Source organism: Anguilla rostrata, chromosome 6, assembly GCF_018555375.3.
Source record: "Anguilla rostrata isolate EN2019 chromosome 6, ASM1855537v3, whole genome shotgun sequence".
Classification (NCBI taxonomy): domain Eukaryota; kingdom Metazoa; phylum Chordata; class Actinopteri; order Anguilliformes; family Anguillidae; genus Anguilla; species Anguilla rostrata.
The window spans coordinates 414,634-442,430 of record NC_057938.1 but is presented as its reverse complement, the minus strand read 5'-3'; the positions used below and the strand labels follow the sequence as shown (position 1 = coordinate 442,430).

Below are 27,797 nucleotides of genomic sequence, written 5' to 3'. Positions count from 1 at the left end.
CACGTGAAATCCTTCTGAACCCCCAAACAGCAAACACGTGATATCCTTCTGAACCCCCAAACAGTAAGCTTGTGATATCCTGCTGAACCCCCAAACAGCAAGCAAGTGATATCCTTCTGAACCCCCAAACAGCAAGCACGTGATATCCTTCTGAACCCCCAAACAGCAAACACGTGATATCCTGCTGTTTGCATTTAAATGAGGGTTTGGCCTTTCCTCTCCCGTCTTTCAACATGTGTGTGGACTTACACCAGGACTCTAACAGGGAAAAGTGCAGCAAACAGAACAATAAAATAAATCATGATAATGAAGATGATAATGATAACAATAATCATAATTGTCATCGTCAGGCTGACCTGTGTCAGGTAGTCTGCTCAAAGCTCACATTTTCCCAGCCCCACTGTTCCAAAGGTGTTAGGGTGGGGGCAGGTTCAGTTAGGCATTAAGGTGGGGGTGGTGAGGTGTTAGGTGGGGGTGATGAGGTGTTTGGGTGGGGGCAGGTTCAGTTAGTCATTAAGGTGGGGGCGGTGAGGTGTTAGGGTGGGGGCAGGTTCAGTTAGGCATTAAGATGGGGTTGGTGAGGTGTTTGGGTAGGGGTGGTGAGGTGTTTGGGTGAGGGCAGGTTCAGTTAGGCATTAAGGTGGGGGTGGTGAGGTGTTAGGGTAGGGGTGGTGAGGTGTTTGGGTGGGGGCAGGTTCAGTTAGGCATTAAGGTGGGGGTGGTGAGGTGTTTGGGTGGGGGCAGGTTCAGTTAGTCATTAAGGTGGGGGTGGTGAGGTGTTTGGGTGGGGGCAGGTTCAGTTAGGCATTAAGGTGGGGGTGGTGAGGTGTTTGGGTGTGGGCAGGTTCAGTTAGGCATTAAGGTGGGGGTGGTGAGGTGTTTGGGTGGGGGCAGGTTCAGTTAGGCATTAAGGTGGGGGTGGTGAGGTGTTTGGGTGGGGGCAGGTTCAGTTAGGCATTAAGGTGGGGGTGGTGAGGTGTTTGGGTGGGGGCAGGTTCAGTTAGTCATTAAGGTGGGGGTGGTGAGGTGTTGGGTGGGGGCAGGTTCAGTTAGGCATTAAGGTGGGGGTGGTGAGGTGTTTGGGTGTGGGCAGGTTCAGTTAGGCATTAAGGTGGGGGTGGTGAGGTGTTTGGGTGGGGGCAGGTTCAGTTAGGCATTAAGGTGGGGGTGGTGAGGTGTTTGGGTGGGGGCAGGTTCAGTTAGGCATTAAGGTGGGGGTGGTGAGGTGTTTGGGTGAGGGCAGGTTCAGTTAGGCATTAAGGTGGGGGTGGTGAGGTGTTTGGGTGGGGGCAGGTTCAGTTAGGCATTAAGGTGGGGGTGGTGAGGTGTTAGGGTAGGGGTGGTGAGGTGTTTGGGTGAGGGCAGGTTCAGTTAGGCATTAAGGTGGGGGTGGTGTGAGGTTCGGGTGGAGGCAGGTTCAGTTAGGCATTAAGGTGGGGGTGGTGTGGTGTTTGGGTGGGGGCAGGTTGCTGCTGAACTGACAGGACCTTCAGCGGCCGTTTAAAAATCGAGAGTAAAAGACCGCTAGCTGTTGCCGTGGTAGCCGGCCGGAGGGTGATGCATTATGGGACAGTGTGAAGACGCACCAGGAGTCTCTGTGAAAACAGCACAGCGGAGTAACACAGTCCTCCTCACAGGCCTGCTCTTACTCCAGTAAAAGCGCAGAGATTTCTGGGGGGGGGGGAGCTGCTCTTACTCCAGTAAAAGCGCAGAGATTTCAGGGGGTGGGGGCATATGAGAAACTCCTCCTCCATGCGTCTCACAGGACAGTCGTTGTCAGGGAAACGAGGTGCCCCGCCCAAATGAGCTTCACGCGGCGGGGTACCCCGAGCTGGACGGGGGCTTAAATGGGGTGCTAACTCGCCGGTGGAGATCCGTCCTCCCCTCAGTCACAGTTCCTAACAGCGAAAAGAAGGAGTCATTCCTCCGTTCCACTCTCCCTTTCGCCCCAAAACTTCATCCCAGAGCCCATATCACTGCAACACTTATTAGGATGATAAGTGTGACATCTCTGATAACGACCCACAGATCAGGTTGTCCAGTCGCTCATCCTGTTCTTTTCACACACATTTGCCTGCTAGCTGAATACACCAGCAGTGCACTGAACAGAACAGCCCCCCCAGGCCCAAGCACATCATACTAATCATGCCATCATACAGCTTATCAGACTAAGACTAAGACTCCACCCTGATCCCAAATCAGTGCAGAGACCCCCCAGTGCCAAACTGGCAGGGCTGGATCTCTGCAGCTGGTTGGACTCAGGGAGGGACGGGACGGGATGTCTCTTACCCTTCTGTGGGGGCCTTGGGCTGCTGCTGTTCCTGTTCCATCCTGCAGGGGGCGAGAGACGCAACATTCACTAACAACAGAGGTAACCCCAGAGGGTCTTTTCATTAAAGCCTGCATTTACTGTGTTTATGATATGAAATTCGCTGGCCATGTTTATGAATATGAATATGGGGGGGCTCTTTTATTTAGAGAGTAACAAAATATGAGTCTTACCTTTCCTTCTGAGCCTTAATTCTGTCTTCATCATACCTAGGAAAAGGTCCAGACATAGACAACTCAAGTCAGGTTGAAACACCTTTTACAGATTGTCACGGAGACAATACAAAAAAAAAAACAGGAAATTGTACGATTGGGAAAGTCTGAGCCGCTAAAAAACCAGCAGTTTGAACCTTACACGGAAATGAAAGGGCCGTGTGTTTGATCCATCAGCCATTACTGAAACTCACGGCTATTAATCTGGATACTGTGCATACAGCTCAGTGATATTGCCTGGTTGTCTCTGGCGGCCATGTGTACTTACTGCAGGACGCAATCGGGGATCTGCACGTGCTCCATGGGGACCATTTCAGCCAGCTCCTCCAGGCTGTGCGCGTAGCGGATTTTGTTCATAAATTTTTCGCTGCAGTGGGAGACAAAGGGAGAAACAGTGTCACACACGGCCTTCCTTTAATCAAGCAGTGACCTCTCATTCATCTCCGGGGGCTTAAAACTGAACTTCTGGACCAATCAGCTGCTTTGAAACGTGCCAATCATTGAATTCCTTTAATGGCAGGTTATTTTATTCCATTAATTATCATGTAAATTGTTAATATATCTGTGGTGGGGGTGAATAAGTGAAGCTTCTATGAGGCTCACTGACTGTGTGCAGCCCATGCAGATCAAACGCAGAAGTTATTTAAACAGGAGGTTTTATGTGACTCATAATCGTGACAGTGAGGTTAGTGGCTTTTGCATTGAGCCCTCAGGTTTCTGGTTATTTTACTTCCTTTAGCCGTTCTTGGCTAAATCAGGCCTCACTGCCGGTGGTCTAGAGGATGGATCTCAGGAGCAGTCTGCAGGTGTAGCAGCTCTTGTGTGCATGAAGCTCCTGATTATGAATTTCTCCCGTGTGGATTAATGCGCTAAATGCGCCTCTCTCACCTGATGAAGGGTCTGGAGACGGCCAGCACAGTGCGGATGAACCAGGAGGGGTGAGCAATGATCATGGCCCTCAGGTTCTTCCTCAGCCTGACAGGGACACAACAAATTAGAGTACAGAAAGAGAGACCGAGAGGGAGAGAGAGAGGAGGGGGAGAGACCGAGAGGGAGAGAGAGAGGGGGAGAGACCGACAGGGAGAGAGAGAGGGAGAGAGAAGGGGGGTTAGGTGGCACATAGACTTTGACCTTCCTGTCATTAACTGCTCTGTTTTCATTCATATTTCCTCTGCATTAATAATGTAGCCCATATAAATATGCGTCCGTCTCCATAATACATTTTATCTGGTCATTTTATAAAGCATGAGGTGTTTGAAATAGTGAAATCCATAAATAAATCCCATAAATTCATAATCAAATCAAGACAGAAGTGCTGACAATAAATTTGCTGTGATAGCCAGGTAGTATTTCAGCTTCTGCCAATTAAAAGCTCTGTACCTCCTGTCAATCATTTGGTAGCACTTCTTCAGCCAGCCAATCCCAGGCATCCTCCTTCGGGGCGTGGCTCCGTTCATGTAGATGATCATGTAATCCTCAGCCACCAGCAGCTCCAGACTGCTGATCACATACCTGAGGATCAAACACTCAGGTGAGTCTGGTACCTGAGGATTAAACACTCAGGTGAGTCTCATACCTGTGGATTAAACACTCAGGTGAGTCTCATACCTGAGGATTAAACACTCAGGTGAGTCTGGTACCTGTGGATTAAACCATCAGTGAGTCTGTGTACCTGAGGATTTAAACACTCAGGTGATTGGTACTCGAATTAAACTCAGTGAGTCTCATACCTGTGGATTAAACACTCAGGTGAGTCTGGTACCTGAGGATCAAACACTCAGGTGAGTCTCATACCTGTGCATTAAACACTCAGGTGAGTCTGGTACCTGAGGATTAAACACTCAGGTGAGTCTGGTACCTGAGGATTAAACACTCAGGTGAGTCTGGTACCTGAGGATTAAACACTCAGGTGAGTCTGGTACCTGAGGATTAAACACTCAGGTGAGTCTCGTACCTGTGGATTAAACACTCAGGTGAGTCTGGTACCTGTGGATTAAACACTCAGGTGAGTCTCATACCTGTGGATTAAACACTCAGGTGAGTCTGGTACCTGTGGATTAAACACTCAGGTGAGTCTGGTACCTGTGGATGAATTCTCACTCAAAGGGCTCGTTCTGGCTCAAACGGCTCATTCTGACTCAGACAGCACACAGACGTTTCCATAGTTACGGGTCACTCACAGGAAGAGGTTCTCCATGATGTAATGGTACTCAGCATAGCTGCTGTCAGGTAGGTAACAGGCTGAGAACACGATGATGGCGTTCAGCTCGTCTCCATAGTAACCTGAAGGGGTGAAGTGTAAGGAACAGGTGACTGGCAGGTAAGTCTGCTCTGATTATATTCACAGCAGTGTAGGATGGTAGTTAGGGAACTGAGAGGTTGCTGGTTTGATTTCCGGGTGTGGCACTGCTGTTGTACCCATAGGCACTCAGCCTGCACTGCTTCAGTAATGTCCAGTGGTGTAAACGGAGTGAGTATTACCTGTGTGAGCGGCCCTTTCTGAGAGCAGCTGATAGAGCTCTAAATGTGATGTGAATGGAGAGGGCGCCCCCTGCTGGTGGCCGGCAGTACTGACCTCCGTGCGTGATCACGCGCAGGTACGGCCGGATGACCTGCATGTCGATGCGGCTCTCCTGCTCGCCGATGATCACCGTCCGCCAGAGCCGCTCCACGCCGTCTCCGCCCTCTCCCGCTGGCCCCGCCCCCTCGCCAGGGGCAGCCCTCGCCGCAGTGACGGGGGTGTCGTCTGCGTGGGCAGGAAACACGCAGCCGGGACGCGTTAGCCTCCCAGCGCCCGCTCCGCCCTCTGTACTTACAGCTCCCCCCATCCCCCCCACTGCTGGCCAATACGCTGTCTCTAATGCCAGGAAGGGCGGAGCCATATCCCCACTGGCTCCTCCTCTTCCTGTTTTACCTGCCGCGTTGGGGGCAACACTTCTGGGTTTTAGTTTCTTTAGTCAGAGAAAAGAATAATAAGAGGTTGAATTCTTCAATCACTCAGTTCTGTGGTAACTGTACCCATGAATTTTGTTTTTCTAATTTACGTTTGCAAACAGGAGGTATTATTTGTCCTAAGGCAAATGACCAAACTTAATCTAGTTGCCTAGCCTGCTTAACATACGCAAACCTCTTAGTGGTGATTTTTCGTTTTCCTGCTGCCAGGGGCCGTTTCGGTGCCAGTTTAGTGTGGGTCACCATTTCCCCAGGTTTATTTTTCTCAACTGAGCATAAAAGTCATTCACATTGGCCAGGAAAGCCACTACAGCTGCTAACAGCTCAGTCAAGACCACATGCACCGCACCCATTTACTACACCACCAGATTTCACTAATGAGCTCTCTTCCTGGACCAAGGAGGTAAAGTAATGAGTGAAATCTGGTGGTGTAGTGTATGGCTGGAGCTACAGACACTGCAGCCCGCAGGACCTGGAGCTGAGTAGCGTGTCTATAGTCTTTCATAGAGACTTCATATCAGCTGCAGCAACAGTATTCATTGCAAGCCAAGGAAGATGCACAAAAAATTTGTTCCAACTATGTCTTTGATCCAGTCTCCTACATTTTGTGAGGGTTAACATTAAGTTCGAAACTGTTTAAAGACTATTCAAGAAAAAATCAGGCATCTCCTAAGTGCCAGGCTTCGATCTTCTGAGTCCAAACATGCTTCTGCTGTCCTGTGACCCCTGACCCCAGGCTGACCTTCCCACTCCAGGTCGTTGCCATTGGTGATGAACTCCAGTGAGTCAGTGTCATCAGGGGTCTCCATGTCGTCCACATTGATGTCCAGGTCATCGGGCGTGTCCAGGGACCCATCACTCTGGTCAAGAGACAGGTTCATCTCCGGGGCAACCAGTGTACGCCTCTTCCGATTGGCAGGGCCCCCAGCCCCTCCCCCTCCATCAACGTTCAAGGATGTGGGCGGAGCTGAGCGAGAGGAAACAATGCTTGAGGTCAGAGACCAGCACTCACATGTCAGTAGTTTTACAGTTACAAGGTCAACTTAAACAAACCATAAGCCCTCTTTCATTCTGCGGATACTGTGACAGCTGTACCTGTCTGCAGGTGGGTAATAGCATGTGATCTGTACCTGTCTGCAGGTGGGTAATAGCATGTGATCTGTACCTGTCTGCAGGTGGGTAATAGCATGTGATCTGTACCTGTCTGCAGGTGGGTAATTGCATGTGATCTGTATGCTTTGGGTATACGTGTCCACATGTATGTCCATGTACACATGTATGTGTGTCCACATGTGGTGTGTGTATGTACACATGTATGTACATGCCCACATGTATGTGTATGTATGCATGTACGTGTGTGTATGCATGTACATGTGTGTATGCATGTACGTGTGTGTATGCATGTGTGTGTATGTATGCATGTATGTGCGTGTCACATGTATGTGTGTGTCACATCTGTGTATGTATGCATGTACGTGTGTGTATGCATGTATGTGTATGTATGCATGTGTGTGTTCAGGAAAAAGCTGTATTTATTTCTGTATGCAGTCAGCAGCTGGGGCCTGTGATAGGCTGTTAATAATGAAGGTGCAGCTGTTTTTTTAAACAATAAAGGAAAGGGTTCCCAGTTTGGGGGGGTTCCCAGTTTGGGGACTGGATAGAGGTCTACTCACAGGCCCCACCTCCCATGAGGCTGCAGGACGACTCCATATCGCCCTCTTCTGGCAGAGGCCTGCAACAGCGGAGGAAAGTGCACAGCGAGGATCATGCAAAATGAGTTTAAACCCAGCTGGCATGCTTTGGTCCCGGGGTGTCCTGTCTTATCTGAAAAGGGCTGGGGCAGGTGTTTGTTTTTACACAGCACTGAGACACCTGATTCTGTTCATCATGGTCCTTATTAAAGCCCACACGACTAGTTAATTAGCTGAGACACCTGATTCTGTTTATCATGGTCCTTATTAAAGCCCACACGACTAGTTAATTAGGTGAATCGCGTTTTGTCCACATCTGCCCTTTTCAGATAAGACTGGGTCCCCTGCTTTAGTCCTTTCAGATAACAGCCACCAGTTTGAAAACAAGTGCAGTGCACCAATAGCTGGGCTCTGTGTAACACTAGCTAGTTGTGCGCTCAATTAGTTGGGTTATGTGCACAATTCTCTGGTTAATTACAGAAAGCTGGGTTATGTTTGAATTAGCTGGGTTAAGTGTGCAATAGGCTGGGTTAGGTGTACCATAGGTTGGTTTACATGTGTAATTTGCTGGGTTATGTGTGTATTGCGGTAGTGTGCCAGGCTGGTATGTGTAATTAGCTGGGTTAGTGTGCCAGCTGGTTATGTAATTAGCTGGTTTAACGAAGCCCTGACTCCATATTCCTGGGATGCTGTTGTGTTGCTAACTTTGGACACTGTCACATGACCTCAGGCATGACCATATATGGTCAGAGATGCACCTGCCTCTTTAAAGTACAGATCAAAAGGCTGAACATCTCTTCCGTGCTCTCTTTCTCTCCCTCCCTTTCTTCATCCCTTTCTTTCTCTTTCTCCCTCAGAATTTTTATTTCTTTGTATTTATGTTTTCATCAATCATCATTCATCATCATTATAACCTTTCATATTCTTTTAAAAATCAATTTCATCCCTTATTTCTTTCTTCCAAATTTAGAATATGGCTGTGACTATGACTGACAAAGGTGTTATGACTAAGAGGATGTGACAGAGACTGCCTGAGTGACTGTGACAGAGAGAATGACTGAGTGACTGTGACTGGCTGACTGCCTGAGTGACAGTGACTGAATGAGATGGACTGTGACTGCTGGACTGATAGAGAATGATGAGTGACTGTGACTAGAGATGGCGTGGACTGGACTGACTCTGAGTGACTGTGACTAACTGACTGAGTGACTGTGACTGACTAGTGACTGTGACTGAGAGAATGACTGAGTGACTGTGACAAGACTGCTGAGTGACTGTGACTGAGAGATGACTGAGTGACTGTGACTGACTAGTGACTGTGACTGAGAGAATAACTGAGTGACTGTGACTGGCTGACTGACTAGTGACTGTGACTGAGAGAATGACTGAGTGACTGTGACAGAGAGAATGACTGAGTGACTGTGACTGACTAACTAACTGAGTGATTGTGACTGACTGACTGCCTGAGTGACAGTGACTGAGAGAATGGCTGTGTGACTGTGACTGAGAGAATGGCTGTGTGGCCGTGACTGAGAGAATGGCTGAGTGACTGTGACTGAGAGAATTACTGAGTGACTGTGACTAACTAACTGAGTGACTGTGACTAACTAACTGACTGAGTGACTGTGACTGAGGGAATGACTGAGTGACTGTGACAGAGACTGTCTGAGTGACTGTGACTAAGAGAATGACCGAGTGACTGTGACTGACCTATTGACTGAGTGACTGTGACTGACTGACTGCCTGAGTGACTGTGACTGACTGACTGACTGAGTGACTGTGACTGACTGACTACCTGAGTGACAGTGACTGAGAGAATGACTGAGTGACTGTGACTGAGAGAATGACTGAGTGACTGTGACTGACTTACTGAGTAAGTGACTGTGACTGAGAGAATGACTGAGTGACTGTGACTGACTTACTGAGTGAGTGACTGTGACTGAGAGAATGACTGAGTGACTGTGACTGACTGACTGCCTAAATGACTGTGACTGAGAGATTGACTGACTATGACAGAGACTGCCTGAGTGACTGTGACTGACTTACTGACTGAGTGACTAAGAGTGAGAGAGTGACTGTGACTACCCTACCTGGGGAAGTCTTCATCCTGCCACTCATCTTTCACCTCCATGTTCTCCATCCTCAGAGTGGCTTCTGTGGCACCCATCTTTCCAGGGTCACTGCAAAAATACACACACGCACACACACACACACACACACACACAGCATCCCAGCTCCGTGCCAGACATCATCAAATCCCACACGCTTTTACTGCATGTTGTTCATGCAAGTCTTTCTTATTGCATGGCATGGGGGTCGTGGTATAAGCACACCACACACACACACACACACACACACATCACACACACACACACACACACACACCACACACGCACCACACACAGACACACACACCACACATGACCACACCACGTAGCACCACACAACATCATCAGACATGATTCACACACACACACATGCACCATTTACATGCAACTGGTTGCGCATGCACACTATTTGTCACATACACATCACACCAATGCACTCGTTAGACAACAGCATGCTAACTCACACACACGCACACACACACACATACACACACACACGCTCACACACGCACACACACACACACACACTTGCTTGCCCTGGAGACCCCGTAGCAAGCGAACAGGAGCGCTGTGAGTAGCGGGCTGGATCTGGGGTCTCAGACCGTGATTCTGAGGGGAGACATCAGACGCCCGAGCCCGTGTTCCGCTGCGAGAGAGCAGCTGTCTTACGTAACCACCGCCAAAATCTTCTGCCCGGCTCGTCAACAGTCGGAATTTTCAAACGAGAGGAACAGCGAAGACACCCCCCATCCCCCCATCCCACCCCACCCCACCCCTCCCAAAGACTACGCCCTAAAGTGTTGATATCGGGGAGCGCGACTCACGTGTTGGGGCGACGGCTTCCCTTTGTATTCCACTGCTGGGCCGTGTCCTCCTTTCAGTGTTCTCTTCCTCCTGTTCCTCCTGTTCCTCCTGTCCCTGGCACTGTGGGTCAGGGTTCCTGTTCCTCCTGTCCCTGGCACTGTGGGTCAGGGTTCCTGTTCCTCCTGTCCCTGGCGCTGTGGGTCGGGGGTTCCGGGGTCCAGGGGTGGGGTTCAGCAGACCCCCCGTCTAACGCCGGCGTTGCTGTGTGCAGCACTCGCTCCTCCCTCTCGTCTTGGCTCTATTCCGTCCGGCGCACCTTCTGTCCCCCAGCAGGGGTGTTCCCGGAGTCCTCCCTCCCCCAATCAGCCCCCCTGAGCCCCCCTACCCACACGGCCAGCGCCCTGACTCTGCTGGGTGGCTGTGTGTTGTTATTTCTGAATGCCCTGTGTGTGTGTGCGTGCATGTGTGCTTGTGTGTATGCGTGCATTTGTATAAAACCCTCCCACCATTCGCTCATTCTCTTCCCCATGCACTGCTACAGACAGACCTTCTGTGTCATTGTCTCTGTTCCCTAGCAACAACATCCTGTATCCCAGCACTGCTCTCCATCCCTCCCACTCTCCCTCTCCCTCCCTCTCTCTCACTCCCACTTTTCCTCTTTGTCCTCCTCCTCTTGCGGCCCCCATTGTCTCCACCTCTCCTCTCTCCCTCTCTCTCTCTCTCCCTCCCTCCCCCTCCATCTCTCCCCCCTCTCTCTTTCTCTCTCTCTCTATCTCTCTCTGGGTGTGATTCTTTGGCATGTCTGTTCAGCAGTCCTCATGCTGCCAATGAACTAGCCTCTCCTGGCCTCCTGGTAGTGGCAGTCAGGACTCCTCTGCCTGCATTGGCTATGTTAACACCCTCCTTCCCAGCTGTCCTACAATGTAACACAAAGTACTTATGTATTTTGAAAAAAAAGGTTGGTAAGTCGCTCTGGATAGTGCTGCCAATGCCTGATGTAAAAATTAGTTTATTATTATACTATGGCATGCTTATTGGTGCTTTAGCAGGCAGATTCTCCACCAGCCTCAGCATTAATGTCATAGCCCAGGAAGTTTTAAAGCTCCCTTACTCTGCTACCATTCCACAGTAAAAGCTAAAGTGCTGTAACGCTGGCTACACTTCCCCTGGAAAAGCTAAAGTGCTGTAACGCTGGCTACACTTCCACTGGAAAAGCTAAAGTGCTGTAACGCTGACTAGACTTCCACAGGAAAAGCTAAAGTGCTGTAACGCTGGCTAGACTTCCACAGGAAAAGCTAAAGTGCTGTAACGCTGACTACACTTCCACAGGAAAAGCTAAAGTGCTGTAACGCTGGCTACACTTCCCCTGGAAAAGCTAAAGTGCTGTAACGCTGGCTACACTTCCACAGGAAAAGCTAAAGTGCTGTAACGCTGGCTACATTTCCACAGGAAAAGCAGGCTAGTACAAGCAGGCTAAGTAATGGTTTTCCCAAGAATGGTGGAAGAACTTTAGTTGGATGGCCAAGCTCTTTTGGGCTTGGACCTCATTCAAACTTTAATGTAAACTCTACACTTACGCCAGGTCCATCTTTCAAAGGGCTTTGGTGCCTCAGCTTCCCGTAGAGGGAACTCTGGGATATGGAACACAGCTCGGTTTTGCTCTTCAGCTTCCTGTAGAGGGAACTCTGGGATATGGAACACGGCTCGGTTTTGCTCCACAGCTTCCTGTAGAGAGGACTCTGGGATACGGAACATGGCTGCTCTCTGAGAGATGACAGGGGGCGCTCTGGTGAGTTTATCATGTCTAAACACATCAGTATTTTAACGCTGTACTCCTTTGCTGGTAATTGAGAGTAAATTGGTTAAGCAGGAGCCATATGTGTATCCAGCGGATTACTTTGATCAGGTGACGATTTAACCCCCCCCCCAACCCACCCCACCCCACCCTACCCCACCCCTCCCCACCCCTCCCCTCCCCTCCCCCACTCTCCTATCCTATTAGAGACAAAGCGGCTAACAGCTAATGCTTGGATGCGCTGTGTCAGCTTACAGGAGGGGGAACAGGGGGATGGAAAAGAGAGAAACAGCAGGAGAGAGAGGGGGAGAATGAGAGAGAAAGCAAGAGAGAGCAAGAGAAGGAAAGAGAGAGAGAAAGAGGGAACTGCAGAAAATGAGGGAGAATCACGTTACTGCTCCGCCCCCCACCCCCGTCCGGGTAAAGCACCTTTTATACTTCACTTAAACTCCAGCGGGAAATAATCTGCTCAAATCCATCCCCCCATTTCCCTTCTCCCGATACCTGGTAAATATCTAGGTATAGGAAAATTTACCTGTAACTTAGGCTCTGTTTTATTAGCGTCTATATTAATTAGTATCTGTTGTATGAATTAGTGTCTGTTATGACATGTAAGGGAACAACACCAACATACAGTATTTTTCAGGATTTGAACCTACAACCTCCTGTACACAATGCAAGGTCCACAGCCATGGTCATGCTACAAACAGTGTTATCCTTCCTTTCACACCACTGTAAGAGTGGGAGGTCAGTTCCATCTGTAGTGCCATGTACGTTTTGTGAGTGTTACAAAGATGTTACAACTTGAAAACCTTGTGGCTTTCTGGCACTTTCTCTATAACGTATCACAGATTCTGCAAACTTCACCGGACGCTGTGTGCTGGACTCTTCCTGACATGCCACCTGACGCTAGCGATGCTTCAATGAGTCAAGGTTAACCCCACCCAAAGGCTGTGATGTGCTTTAATGAGTCAAGGTTAATCCCACCCAAAGGCTGTGCTGTGCTTTAATGAGTCAGGGTTAACCCACCCAAAGGCTGTGATGTGCTTTAATGAGTCAAGGTTAATCCCACCCAAAGGCTGTGATGTGCGGGGTCAAGACACAGCCACAAATAAATGAGTAAATATGGAAACACGAGTGACAAGACAAACACTTTTACAATACTTTATTTGTTTTAGTTCATTTCAGTTCTGTACAAATTCGGTACTTATCAGCAGGAGCAAATCCACGATCATGTTGAACTACTTGAAGGGCAGAAAGCGCAGTTTATTCTTCATTTTTCACAGGGAAAGATGAAACGACACTGGGCTAAACCTGCCATGTTTATGCACGAGTCAGAGAGTTCTGGGCTAAACCTGCCGACAAGCAAAGTAAAGCAGTCTCTGAAATAGGCCTGTCTGAGATGACCATCCAACAGTTGGTCCTCATCATTGCAGCTTCAGCAAAGCCTGATGAAGCCAGTTATGATGAAGATGAACAGATGAAGCCAGTTATGATGAAGATGAACTGATAAAGCCAGTTATGATGAAGATGAATGAAGGCCTGACATCGGACGGCAGGACTCTGCTGACCCGCTGATCGGGCCGTTTCCCAGACCAGAGCCCAACCCGGGCTGAGTCACACTCTTTCCTCTGTTTACTGATGGTCCGCACCCTCCACCCACTTAACAAACGAGCCATTTAACAAACAGCCCACTTAACGAACGAGCCACTTAACAAACAGCCCACTTAACGAACGAGCCCACTTAACAAACAGCCCAATTAACAAACAGCCCACTTAACAAACAGCCCACTTAACGAACAGCCCACTTAACAAACAGCCCAATTAACAAACAGCCCACTTAACGAACGAGCCCAATTAACAAACAGCCCAATTAACAAACAGCCCACTTAACGAACGAGCCCACTTAACAAACATCCCAATTAACAAACAGCCCACTTAACGAACGAGCCCACTTAACAAACAGCCCAATTAACAAACAGCCCACTTAACGAACGAACCACTTAACAAACAGCTCAATTAACAAACAGCCCACTTAACGAACGAGCCACTTAACAAACAGCCCACTTAACGAACGAGCCCACTTAACAAACAGCCCAATTAACAAACAGCCCACTTAACAAACAGCCCACTTAACGAACGAGCCCACTTAACAAACAGCCCAATTAACAAACAGCCCAATTAACAAACAGCCCACTTAACGAACGAGCCCACTTAACGAACAGCCCAATTAACAAACAGCCCACTTAACGAACGAGCCCACTTAACAAACATCCCAATTAACAAACAGCCCACTTAACGAACGAGCCACTTAACAAACAGCCCAATTAACAAACAGCCCACTTAACGAACGAGCCCACTTAACAAACAGCCCAATTAACAAACAGCCCACTTAACGAACGAGCCACTTAACAAACAGCCCACTTAACAAACAGCCCAGTTAACGAACGAGCCTTTAACGAACGACCCGCTTAAGGAGCTTGTGTTTCCTGCGACCCCGTCCTCATGGATGTGAGCCCAGATGGCTTTTATCGTATAGAATAACGACACAACATCGTGATTAGTGGTGTAGTGTAACAGCACTTAATCTGACTGCTGTGAATGTGGATAGAAAGTTTTCAAGCGTATGTACAGGTATTTATTTTTTACGCGTCGCCTTTTGACGCCCCCCTCCCCCCCATCCCTTCCACAGCCCAGCTGTGAGTTCTGAATCCCAGCTGAGGACCCAGATGTGCTGGTGTGTCCACAAAGCGCTGCAGCAGGCTAACAGCCATCAGGAGTGACGCGCCCTCTAGTGTTAATGGGGTGTGAGTGCGTCACAGTTTGACAATAATTTTGAGAGATTTATTTCTGCACGCACATACACACACACACACACACACTGACACTTGTGCCCACACACGCACACACACACACACACACACACACACACACTCACGCGCCCACACACATACACACACACACACACACTCACGCGCGCACACACATACACACACACACACACTGACACTTGTGCCCACACGCGCGCACACACATACACACACACACACACATTGTGATTGGAGGGAGGTTCAGCAGGGTGGCTGTGGTTAGAGGGTGTCACAGCAGTTGAGTGATGGGTGTGTCAGCGTAACCGTGGAAACGAGGGAGCATCACATGACCACACACTTCTCCTCCGCGGCCTGCTTGACCTCGGTCATGGTGGTCTGCGCTTTGCTTTTGATGGTGTCGAAGTCCATGTCCAGATCCATGCTCTGCAGCTTCCCCAGGAACGTGCTGTTGGCCTCTTCCTCCTCCTCATCCTCCTCCACCATCTTAGCCAGCTCCTCGGGCAGGTCCACTTCCCCCGGCGCCATCTGAATAGTGGCATCATCCTGGGCACTCTGTGTGTGTATGTGAGAGAGAGAGAAGGAGAGAGGGGAGGAGAGAGGGAGAGAGAGGGGGAGAGAGAGAGAGAAAGGGGGAGAGAGTAAGAGAGAGATACAGAGGGAGAGAGAGAGAGGGAGGTGGAGAGAGATTGGAAGGAGAGGTTGCCCAAGTAAATCCTGAATGAATGAAGCCTGCTGGAGATATTTTGAGGGGGTGTGGTGGAGGTGGTGAGGGGGGGTTATAAATTATTAAAATATTACAGGCAATAATTAAAGAAAAGGGTTGGGACAGAGAGAGGAGTGGAGAGGGAGAGGGAAAAGGAGAGAGAGAAGGGGAGAGAAGATGAGCAGAAGGGGAGGAGAGAGGAAGTGGACAGGGCCTCACCTCCGGTAGGCGGTACTTATCCCTCAGTGCCACCCTCAGGTTCGCCCTCTCCGCCTTCCGCATGGCAAACTCCTTATCCCGCTGGATCCTGCAGCACAGCACAGCACACACTGTGTCATTCCCAGTCAACCCTGCAGCACAGCACACACTGTGTCATTCCCAGTCAATCCTGCAGCACAGCACAGCACACACTGTGTTATTCTCAATCAATCCTGCAGCACAGCACAGCACACACTGTGTCATTCCCAGTCAATCCTGCAGTACAGCACAGCACACACTGCGTCATTCCCAATAAATCCTGCAGCACAGCACAGCACACACTGTGTCATTCCCAATCAATCCTGCAGCATAGCACAGCACACACTGTGTCATTCCCAGTCAATCCTGCAGCACAGCACACACTGTGTCATTCCCAATCAATCCTGCAGCACAGCACAGCACACACTGTGTCATTCCCAATCAATCCTGCAGCACAGCACAGCACACACTGTGTCATTCCCAATCAATCCTGCAGCACAGCACAGCACACACTGTGTCATTCCCAATCAATCCTGCAGCACAGCACAGCACACACTGTGTCATTCCCAATCAATCCTGCAGCACAGCACAGCACACACTGTGTCATTCCCAGTCAATCCTGCAGCACAGCACAGCACACACTGTGTCATTCCCAATCAATCCTGCAGCACAGCACAGCACACACTGTGTCATTCCCAATCAATCCTGCAGCACAGCACACACTGTGTCATTCCCAATCAATCCTGCAGCACAGCACAGCACAGCACAGCACAGCACACACTGTGTCATTCCCAATCAATCCTGCAGCACAGCACAGCACACACTGTGTCATTCCCAATCAATCCTGCAGCACAGCACACACTGTGTCATTCCCAATCAATCCTGCAGCACAGCACACACTGTCATTCCCAGTCAATCCTGCAGCACAGCACAGCACAGCACAGCACAACACACAGTGTGTCATTCCCAATCAATCCTGCAGCACAGCACACACTGTGTCATTCCCAGTCAATCCTGCAGCACAGCACAGCACAGCACAGCACACGCTGCTGGATCCTGCATCAGAGCACCAGCTGGGCAGGAGGCATGACCTTTGACCCGGGCTCTTTGGTGCTGCTGTTGCCCCGGTGACCTGTTAATACCCCAGGGCAGTTACATGAACAGAAAGGTGTGCGATGCTGGAGACACTAATACCACAGCGCAGGGTTACCTCCCATGGCAACAGGTACTCTGGGTAATCACATTAGGGGCGTTGTGTGCTTAATTAGCAGCTCCAGTCTATCCTTATGAACCTAATGATCTATTTACTGTCCGCTTAAAGACCCTCTCTCTCTCTCACACACACACATACACACACACACAGACACATACACACACATACACATACACACACACACACACACACAGACACATACACACACATACACATACACACACACACACACACACACACATCTACATGCACATACACATACACACACACCCGTGTACACAAACAAATGCACATACACACATAGCCACACACGCACACCCACATACTTGTGCACACTTATTTACATACACATGCACACCCACACACAAATACATGGCCAAACACACGTGCTTCTACATGCACACACACACCCCGCCCCCCCACCCCTCCCTCCACCCCCCACTTGCCGCAGGATCGATTCCCAGACGGGACACTGCTGTTGCGTCCCAGAAAGAAAGACCCCCGAACTGTGGTGTGAAACACCCCCCCTGAGCAGCAGAACACAAACAGCAAACTGTGGTGCTACAGATAGAGAACTGGGCCTTCGGCACAGGGGTTGCAGGTTTGATTCCCAAATCTGGCACTGTCGCTGCTGGCTATGTGTTCAGAGCAGCACAGGAGGCTCTGATACAGGAGTGTGCTGTATGGCTAAAGGCACAGACAGAAGGGAACTCCCCTCCAAAGGGGGGTTTTGCGTACTCACTTCTCCTCCACCAGCTGCCTCTGGTACTCCTCAAACTCTTCGCGGGACATGCCCTTGGACTGAGGCGTCTCCTTCCCGTCCGCGTCCGTCTTCGCCTCCTCCTCGCCTCCTCCGCCCGTCATGTTCTTCAGCTTGTCCCCCACCATCTGCTTCATGAAGAACGCCATGGCAACCCAGAAATGGGGTACAGCGCTACAGCAAGGGGGGGGGGGTGGGTGGCACCGTACGGGGCAGGGACGGGACTGGATGACCACAGGAGCTGGGACAGGAGGAAGGTCAGGGGTATAGGGTGGGGTGGGTGCAGGAGGAGATGGTTTTGGGGTACAGCCCAAAAACGGCTGTAAAACAGAGAAGGAAGGTGGGAGAAGGACTATGAGATGGACAGCAGAAAGAGGGAGAGAGAGAGAGGGAGAGAGAGAGGGAGACGCCCGGTCACTGTGCTCTTCTGGGAGGCGAGCGTATCTGGGTGTTGGTGTATTTTGCAGAGAGTTAAATGGCTCAAGAGCTTAGCTCATTAGAAACGGGCTCAATGCAACTGCAAGCCAGCCTCACCTTGGCCCAAGGTCCCAGCGCCCCTGCCATGCTGCGGGGCTGGGGTGGGGGGGGGGGCGTCCCAGGGCGGGGTTACACTGCCTGTAGGGGTTAGGGTGGAGGTTCACTCTGCCAGTAGGGGTTAGGGTCTGGGTTCGCTCTGCCAGTAGGGATTAGGGTCGGGTTCGCTCTGCCAGTAGGGGTTAGGGTCGAGGTTCACTCTGCCAGTAGGGGTTAGGGTCAAGGTTGTGTCAGTTTTGGGCCGGAGTCACACACTGTAAGAGGAACGCTGAGAGGAAGCTTCAGCAGACCCATGAACACAGCCAGACCACCCTGAACACGGTGTGTGTGTGTGTGTATGTGTGTGTCTGTGTGTGTGTATGTGTATATGTGTATGTGTGGGTGTTTATGTTTGTGTGTGAGTGAGTGTGTGTGTGTGTGTGTGTGTGTATGTGTATGTGTGTGTGTAAGTGTGTGTGTGTGTGTGCGTGTATGTGTGTGTGTATGAGTGTGTGTGTGTGCGTGTGTTTCTGGCTGAAGTTATGATTGACAGGTGGCTAAGAAGATTCCCTGGTCTTGGTCACATGCAGTCTGACAGTTCCTCAGTGACACTACAGGACCCAACATAGCCCGGGCAGAGGAAAGGAGCAAATACTACCTCTTTTGGCCTGATATTTACACTGTGAGAGTTAACTTGATACTGTAAGAGTTGATTCAACATTGTTAAATCATTTAACAGATTAAGTTGACCTATTGACCTCTCTTAATGTGTGTCGCACTTTCCCCTCCCCTCCCCCTGTCCTCACTTCCTGTGTGTCGCACCTTCCCCTCCCCTCCATCTGACTTCACTTCCTGTGTGTCGCACCTTACCCTTCCCTCACCGTGACCTCACTTCCTGTGTGTTGCACCTTCCCCTCTCCTCCCCCTGACCTCACTTCCTGTGTGTCGCATCTTCCCCTCCCCTCCCCCTGACCTCACTTCCTGTGTGTCACACTTTCCTCTCCCCTCCCCCTGACCTCCCTTCCTGTGTGTTGCACTTAGGAAGACCTCAAACTCCACAAACTCCAACCACTAAGCCCTACAGTCATCTACCTCTGTCTGCACCAACCACACAAACCCCAACACTTACCTTGTTCCTTATCCTAAATATTGAAAGTATGCCACACATTGCTTTGGTCCCATGAACCTGCCTCTGAACAGCTGCTTTGAGGCATATGTGTAGTTATGAGCCCAGTGACTTGGTTATGGGCTGCAGCCTCTATCGCCCAGTCCAGCACGGTGATGGACAAGGACACTGGACAGCCAGCCAGCGATTGTTTCTGCTGTGGCACAGAAGAGTTTGATGGGATAGAGAGTAGAAAAAAGATAAGATTAAGAAGTGTGAGAACAACAGCATCAGCTCTAATTATATCAGCCAGGCTTAAATAGGTCAGATAGCTGCCCTCTCTAGCGTTATTAGGCTCCAATAATGATCGTAATGTTGAGTCGCTGGAAGGGCGGGGGTCTGTCCTTCATTCGCTGGTCTGTGTCTCTGGCAACGCCAGAACCCCAGCTGTGGTTTTACTGTGATGTCATAAACCTGTCCCTGTGCAGCTCCGCCTTTCTCTCTTTCCTGCTCACAGATGTTCCGGACCATCGCTAGCTTTACTGTTATGTCACAAATGAGTCCTCTGACGACTCCTCTCTTCACCCATGCAACAGAGGTTTCAGAATTCTGGCTTTGGCTTTGATGTGATGTCACAGTTTAGAGTAGTTTGAGGATTACTCCAAAAGGCCACTGTGAGGCTACAAGCTGCAAGGTATGTCTCTGACAGCATCCCTCCCCCCTCCCTCACCCCCACCAGGTGCTCAGCAGGAAGAAAGAGCACGGCTCAGTAGGAGCACACACTTCTTTTGTGGAGGGAAATTTATAATGGAATTTACAGTGATGCATTTTGAGGGCAGGATTTTTAGCATGTTGTAAATGTAGCCCTGGTTGTGTATTAAAGACAGCGGTTTAGAGACAGCAGGTTCAGCTTCTCGTAGCACTGGCCCGTTAGCGTTAGCACAGGTCCGCTCATCCCAGCACTTAGCACATGAGAGCGACAGTGAGACTGTGGGACTGCCAGCCGAAGACCCAACCCTCACAGGCGCCCTGGAATCGTAAGGTGCTGTCTCCATGGAAACAAGCTCTACCAGTTCTAATTCCTGTTTATCCCTGGCCCTGCTTTAATTACCTGCTAACTGCAGCTGCTCCAAGCGTTTTAGTCTGCAGAGTCTGGAGTGCTGCAGTTTAAGTGTTTTAGTCTGCAGAGTCTGGAGTTCTGCAGTTTAAGTGTTTTAGTCTGCAGAGTCTGGAGTTCTGCAGTTTAAGTGTTTTAGTCTGCAGAGTCTGGAGTTCTGCAGTTTAAGTGTTTTAGTCTGCAGAATCTAATGAAGGTGCATCATGTGAGTAGGATTTCTTCATTTTCACCTCAGAGGTGATACATGTGTCTCAGTGACAAACACCATCTACAGGTAACTACTTCCCACTTTTTCTTAGCTCATTTCCATATATTCCAATTTACTAATTTCCTTGGGGAAATATCACCCCCTAGTGTGAGACCAATGCATTTGCAACGGACAATGATCACAATTGTGAACAAGTGTGTGGTGTCAGGGCAGGTAAGGCCTTCTCTTCACCTGGGGATCTGCCGCTATCTGAATGAGCTGTGTTCTCAAACCCAGAGCAGGAAGCAGAGTGACGAACCCCCAGAGGGGTGGACAGATGGAGAGGTGGAGGGGTGGACAGATTGAGAGATGGAAGGGTAAAGAGATGGAGAAGTGGGGAGATGCAGATGACCTGCAGTAATGTCGGGGTCATAGGGAGAGTACGGTGGGCATATCCTGAATAATGAGCTCAGACAGAGCAGCACTGACGGATTCTGGGAATGATCTGGAATGAGGAAGTGGCAACCTTTCCAGAGTATCAGGCACCTCAGACTGGCTCTTCCTGATTCCACAGCCCAGAGAGCTCATATTACCCTTCGTACAAATGGTGTACATACACGCACACACACACAAACTCAGTTAACTTGGACTCAGTAAGCATTGTCATTGATAAAAAATAACTTGTATTAACATTCACAGCCGATCCACGTTATAATACATTATTTCAATTACAATACGTTTCTCTTCGTTCTCTAGTGTCTGATAGCTGTGTGTACTATATATGGTCCAAAAACGGCGTATACTATACTAAACAAAATACTAGACCACATTTACTTAATTGTCAACCAGTCCTTACATGCTGTAGCCCAAAGCTTCTCTCATACCGTCAGTGTTTCTCTCATACCAGACTGTTTGCTGGGTAACATACGGAAACCCAGCTTTCGTGCACAAAATTCATACAACATCGCCTCCAAACGGTATCTGAATAAAACTGATTTGCCTATGCTTATATCGTTGCCGACATTTCTACATTGTCAGTAATATTTCGCGGTACCATCTCCGCCTACACCCAACGCTTCCCAGTCATCCCAACGCGTAACTCGTGGTGTCATTTCATTGGTTGAGTGCTGGACCAATGAACGGCAGCCATCTGGTTGGGCGATATAACTGAATTTCCCCTCATCCTTTGTAGCATTACTAAGAGAAAGGTACCGGTCAGCTGGATACCGAACTACGCAGCCCAATCATGAAAGTTGCAGTAGCGCTATTTTCGGTATTTTTTGCCGCATTCACCGTCGATGCAACCGTTTACTTCAAAGAACAATTTCTAGATGGAGGTAAAGTTACTGTTTTGTGCTGTCTATATCGCTTGTCTTTCGGTTTCATTACCTGGTTGTCTATGTGCTTCGCTAAGAACCGAATATTATTATGAAACTTGTGTTTTCGTAATATGCTTATTTTAAAAAATATCTTATGCAAGGATATTGAATGTGACTGAGATCCTGCGTGACAAGGAAACAATCTAGTTAGTAACTGAGTCAGGTAGCATTTTCGCAAAGTAAGATAATGATCTGGATGGGGGGACAGCTCTAGCTAGTGAACTTGTCGATTTTTTCATCTTTATTGGCGCTTGTAGCAGGAGGTGCGAGCAGGTTCTTCAGCTAGCGAACCTCTGGAGACCCATTAGTTTGGCGAGCTTCTTGTGGGACGCTGGATATCGAAAGCCCCAAACAGGAAGTTGGAACGCATTTCTCAGTGTACATGTACAAGGGGCTGCAGGTTATGTCTGATCTTCTCTGTATGTTAATGATCTTTTCCCATGTATGTAGCTCGCTAATATCCCATAAACTTTGATGTTAACCTTCCAAAGTATCCCCCGAGCTGACGACGCTGTATCTGTACCCTAGTCGGGAATGACTGTACGGGCACGTGATGACGTAGACTAGTTCAGAGGGACAGAGCCGCTGTCGGTGTCTGGATTAAAACGAAATTAGCCTTCATTCGAGAGGCGCACGGTTGCATAATTTTAACGTCCTGTATGAGTTTGCGTCGATATTTTGACATTTTTAATCCATATTCCCGAAACATAATTTTCCTAATGCTTGATTATGGGTCAGTTGCGCTGAGAAGCAGGTCTGGAATGTGTGCCTCTTGACCACTGAAATCGCGGTACCCGTGACAGTCGAATTCCGGAAGTGTCGCTCATTGTAAAGTTTCTTTCGTAGACGCCTGGAAGAGCCGTTGGTTGGAATCCCAGCACAAATCGGACTACGGACAGTGGAAGCTGACCGCTGGGAATTTCTACGGGGATGCTGAGAAGGACAAAGGTGAGCGAGTTTTGTTTGGGGGGTGGGGGGGTGGTTTGGGTTGTGGTTAGGGGGTCTTCTGATGTGGGTGCAGTTTTGGTGATCGTTTGCTAATGCCTGCTTGTGGGCCGCAGGCCTCCAGACGAGCCAGGATGCCCATTTCTACGCCCTGTCGGCGCGCTTCGAGCCCTTCAGCAACGAGGGCAAGCCGCTGGTCATCCAGTTCACCGTGAAGCACGAGCAGAAGATCGACTGTGGCGGGGGCTACGTGAAGGTGTTCCCTGCAGACCTGGACCAGGCCCGCATGCACGGGGACTCGGAGTACTACGTCATGTTCGGTCAGTCTGGGTGACTGCTGCCGGTCGCCATGGCACACAGCTGTGACCTCTGACCTCTCTCCTTCTCCCAGGCCTGCTCTGCCTGCACGTTCACATGCTGTTCACCCCAGTGGAGCTGCACACAAGTTTGCACTTCCTGCTCTCCCGTGGGGTTAGCATGCTACGCGCAGCACTTCCTGCTCTCTTGTAGGGTTAGCATGCTATGGCGCAGCACTTCCTGCTCTACTCTGGGGTTAGCATGCTATGGAGCAGCACTTCCTGCTCTACTGTGGGGTTAGCATGCTATGCGCAGCGCTTCCTGCTCTCTTGTAGGGTTAGCATGCTACGGCGTGGCACTTCCTGCTCTACTCTGGGGTTAGCATGCTACAGCACAGCACTTCCTACTCTCCCATAGGGTTAGCATGCTACGGCGTGGCACTTCCTGCTCTACTGTGGGGTTAGCATGCTACGGTGCAGTGCTTCCTGCTCTACTGTGGGGTTAGCATGCTACGGCACAGCGCTTCCTGCTCTACTGTGGGGTTAGCATGCTATGCGCAGCGCTTCCTGCTCTACTGTGGGGTTAGCATGCTACGGCATAGCACTTCTTGCATTCCTGTGGAGTTAGCATGCTACAGCATAGCACTTGCATTCCTGTGGAGTTAGCATGCTGCGGCACAGTCTGGGTGTTGCTGAGCTTTGTATTTCCCCACAGGGCCGGATATCTGTGGCTACAGCACTAAGAAGGTTCATGTGATCTTCAACTACAAGGGGAAGAACCACCTCATCAAGAAGGAGATCAAATGCAAGGCGAGTCCTTACTCCTTAAAGCAAAGCGCCCCTCCTGGTTCTGACCCAAAGCTCCGCTCCTGGTTCTGTCCCAAAGCGCTGCTCCTGGTTCTGACCCGTATCTGTGCCCCCCCACTCAGGACGACGAGCTCACGCACCTCTACACCCTAATCCTGCACCCTGACCAGACCTACGAGGTGAAGATCGATGGCGAGAAGGTGGAGTCGGGGAGTCTGGAGGAGGACTGGGACTTCCTGCCCTCCAAAAAGATCAAGGACCCCGACGCCAAGAAGCCCGAGGACTGGGACGACCGAGCCAAGGTGGACGACCCCGAGGACACCAAACCAGAGGTGCGGTTCATTTCTGCTCTTCCGAAATGTTCATGATCCGCTGCTCCTGTGGAAGGGTTCAGACCCCCGCCCTGTGTGGGGTCATTATCCTGGGAAAGACTGGGTCTGGGGTAGAAGCACTCAAATGAGCGGGGTAATGTGCTTTCCAAGAGCTCTGTTTAAAAGAGGAAATTGAATACGTGAGCTGTTGTGGGACTGAGGCATCTGTACAATAAGGTGGTTTCAGCCAGGGCAGAGTGGATTGCAGGTTATTGGGCGAGTGAGGTAGTTTTGGGCGTTTTGTGGTCTTGCTTCCATTCTGGTCTGGGGTCAGTGGAGTTTGGTTTCTCTCTTATAAACACTGAATTAAACTTCAGCCCTGACTGAGCTGAACATGTTGAATGGGTGGGGCTTAGTGCCGTGGGTGGGGCTTAGCATCTCTGAACTGGTCACACCCCGAGATGACGGGTTTGTCTTCCACGCGCGGGCGATGGCTTTGATATTCCTGCTGTGCGCTTTGTCCTGTCAGGATTGGGAGAAGCCAGAGAACATTCCGGATCCCGACGCCAAGAAGCCCAGCGACTGGGACGAGGACATGGACGGGGAGTGGGAGCCACCCATGATCCCAAACCCCGAGTACAAGGTGAGTGAGTGAGTGAGTGAGTGAGTGAGTGAGTGAGTGAGTGAGTGAGTGAGTGAGTGAGTGAGTGAGTGAGTGAGTGAGTGAGTGGGTGGGTGGCATGCGTGCGCTCTTTTTCGCTACATTGGGACTCATAACGGATGGTTACGTAGAGAGACGTCGCTCACACTCCTCAGGTTCGGCACCTCGCTCAGGTGCTCCACCTGGGAATCAGGACTACGCCCTCTGACTGACGGCCCCAGTCCCCTCACCTGTGTGTGGTTCTGCCCCTCCCAACATGGCTGCCCCCCCTCCCGACATGGCTGTCCCCCCCCCCCCCCCCGACATGGCTCTGCTGAACAGATAGCTCTACAGATGAGCCCAGCAAGCGCTGTCCAGATCAACAGGGTCATTACTGCAGTCACGACCTTTCAGCTCATATTAAAGCTTTTAAAATGGCAAATTTTGTAATGGGAGGCTGAGCCCCCCAACCCCCACTCCCACCCCCACCCTTATTAGAGAATCGCAAACTTGTGATTGACAGGTGTGCCGAATGTTGCAGTGTTTAGTTCCGATCTGTGAGTCAGAAGTGATTTCGTTCACTGGTTCTCCATCGCAGTGAACCCGAGGGCCTCAGGAAGTGCTCTTTTTTGTGTTTGTTTGCCTGGTGAGCCTTGGGGTCCAGGACGCGCCTTTACCGCCACGTTTCTTTGCCCTGCAGGGGGAGTGGAAGCCCAAACAGATCGACAACCCCAACTACAAGGGCGTGTGGGTGCACCCCGAGATCGACAACCCCGAGTACCAGGCCGACGCCAACATCTACAAGTTCGACAACATTGGGGTGCTTGGCCTGGACCTGTGGCAGGTGTGTGGACCACTCCTGCAGGGGGGGGTCAGTGTTTCGGAGGCCTGCAGGTTGAGCTCATCTGTCCGTCTGTCCACAGGTGAAGTCCGGAACCATCTTTGATAACTTCCTGATCACAGATGATGTGAAGGAGGCCGAGGACTTTGGGAATGAGACCTGGGGGGTCACCAAGGTAAGGGGGGGGGGGGTGAGTAAAGGAAGGGGGGGTGTGAGTGATGGGGGGGGGGGTGAGTAAAGGAAGGGGGGGTGTGAGTGATGGAGGGGGGGGGTGAGGTTTCGTTTCCTGCTGGCTCACCCTTTAACCCCCTTTTCCCCTCTTCCAACAGGAGCCAGAAAAGAAAATGAAGGAGGCAGAGGAGGAGAAGAAAAGAAAGGAGGAGGAAGAGAAGAACAAGGAGCAGGGCACAGAGGCTGGGGATGAAGATGAGGAAGAGGAGGAGGAGGAGGATGATGATGAGCCCACGGCAGCTGAAGAGCAGGATGAGGAGGATGAAGAGGGCGAGGACATTCCAACAAAAGATGAGCTGTAACCAGGCTCTCTGTGACCCCCCCACCCCCACCCCCCCCAGCAAATAAACCTGCTCAGGGAGACTGTGCTGCATCCTGACCTTGCCCTGCCCCCGCCCCCCCTCCCTTTTTATTTTATTATTTTTTTGGTGGTGATGGTGGGGGGGTGTTGGAAGATGTTGATTATGACAGGTTTTTATTGATTCTCAAAGTTCATTGATTGGTGTGGGGTGGAGGGATGGGGGTGCCCTCATGGAAGTACATTTTCAGGGATATTTGTGTACTCTTGCCTGCCCCTAGAGGCCCTGTGCAGAAGCGCAGGCATCCAGGAAGACCGCAGATGTTGTCCATTGTTGCTGCTGACTCTTCATCTTCGTCATCATCGCCACCAGTGAAAAGCCTTCATTAGTTCAATCTTAATTTCTGTGTTTATTTTCTTTGGGAAAGGGAAAGTGGGCATATCATTTGTAGAGAATTTGCACTTTTAATTTTTATTTTTTTATAATCTTTTGCCATTCATAAAGCCTTACTGTTATTTTTCTGAATGACAGAGTCAGATGGGGTGATATCAGTTTGTTTTAGAACCTTCTGTCTTCATCCACTCACTCAGAGGATTTTTCTGGCTTTTTCTTGTCAATCTGACTTAAGAACATGAAGGATTCTACGGGCTTTTAATCGGGTTAGCAAGACAATCTGCACAGGTGACCTCCAATAACTCTGATTGGCTGGTTAACGCGACACAGAATTCTGTCCAATCATTGTGAAGCATCATTTTTCCATAGTGCCTATTGTGCTGATGCTAACGTTTGTTTTGTATGGAACGCTTGCATTTGACATTCTCAGTGTAAAGTGGACTGCTGTGACTGTCTTTAATTTAGAGTTAAAATGCAGAACTTGGCTTACTGTGGCCAGGCATTAAACGATTCCTATTCTTGAATAGATTTAAATTATTGCAGCGATGCTGTAAAAATGTAGCTTGCAGAGCCAAAGTTTGACAGGTGGAGCTTTTGTTAGTTTTGTGGTACATGTGTGTCTGTGTGTGTGTGTGTCTGTGTGTGCGTGTGTTTGTGTTTCTTTCATTTAGCTAGATTCCATGTACACTGACGTGTCCAGTGAAAGCTCGATTATTAGCGAAGTTGTGTAACTTTAGACATTTTCTGCGATCAGGATTAATTGTGTTTATGCTAAGTTTTATTAAAAAATATAACGCCTGTCTTGTACCTTTCTTTTTTTTTATTTCACACAAATGGTTTTTGGTATTTTGAGTTCTCGGATGAAGTCGTTGCACGGAACTGGATTAGCTCTGCCATTCATAAAGCACGGGCACGGGACCCTCATACGGTGAAGGGGGCGAGAGTCACTTCATACATTACGCCTATTGGCTGACAGCTGCACCAGCCCCAATGACAGTCTGAGAAAGTTGCGGGTCAACCACCGAGGAACACACCTGCCATTCGATAAGCCATCCACACGATGGCGCCACAACAGAAATATAACAATGAACGGCCAGA

At 49.9% G+C, this 27,797-nt stretch overlaps 3 protein-coding genes across 4 annotated transcripts; 1 reads left to right on the top strand and 2 right to left on the bottom strand.

The window, feature by feature from the left end:
• Positions 1–1,475: 1,475 nt before the first annotated feature.
• On the bottom strand, positions 1,476–10,444 carry LOC135258105 (caytaxin-like). Its single transcript, XM_064341357.1, has 12 exons — positions 10,117–10,444; positions 9,275–9,364; positions 7,167–7,225; positions 6,236–6,460; positions 5,117–5,287; positions 4,722–4,824; positions 3,922–4,053; positions 3,430–3,516; positions 2,810–2,908; positions 2,503–2,538; positions 2,290–2,331; positions 1,476–1,898 (listed from the first exon to the last, which is right to left on the bottom strand). Exons 2-12 carry the CDS (start codon positions 9,349–9,351, stop codon positions 1,886–1,888), a joined length of 1,044 nt encoding a protein of 347 aa, XP_064197427.1. The 5' UTR covers positions 9,352–9,364; positions 10,117–10,444; the 3' UTR covers positions 1,476–1,885.
• A 2,597-nt stretch (positions 10,445–13,041) lies between these two features.
• On the bottom strand, positions 13,042–18,094 carry cplx4c (complexin 4c). Of its 2 annotated transcripts, XR_010330866.1 has the most exons (4): positions 17,618–18,094; positions 15,645–15,732; positions 13,247–15,274; positions 13,042–13,205 (listed from the first exon to the last, which is right to left on the bottom strand). XR_010330866.1 is itself a non-coding variant. In XM_064341355.1 (3 exons), the coding sequence occupies exons 1-3, from the start codon at positions 17,782–17,784 to the stop codon at positions 15,044–15,046; spliced, it is 486 nt and encodes a 161-aa protein (XP_064197425.1). In that variant the 5' UTR covers positions 17,785–18,094; the 3' UTR covers positions 13,042–15,043. The 2 variants fall into 2 exon arrangements, 1 of the variants encoding a protein (XP_064197425.1); XM_064341355.1 differs by having other exon boundaries at positions 13,042–15,274.
• A 3,627-nt stretch (positions 18,095–21,721) lies between these two features.
• On the top strand, positions 21,722–27,497 carry LOC135258102 (calreticulin-like). The gene is made up of 9 exons (XM_064341353.1): positions 21,722–21,894; positions 22,783–22,884; positions 22,998–23,201; positions 23,893–23,987; positions 24,107–24,316; positions 24,825–24,938; positions 25,636–25,779; positions 25,859–25,951; positions 26,106–27,497. The coding sequence occupies exons 1-9, from the start codon at positions 21,804–21,806 to the stop codon at positions 26,307–26,309; spliced, it is 1,257 nt and encodes a 418-aa protein (XP_064197423.1). The 5' UTR covers positions 21,722–21,803; the 3' UTR covers positions 26,310–27,497.
• The last annotated feature ends 300 nt before the right edge of the window (positions 27,498–27,797 follow it).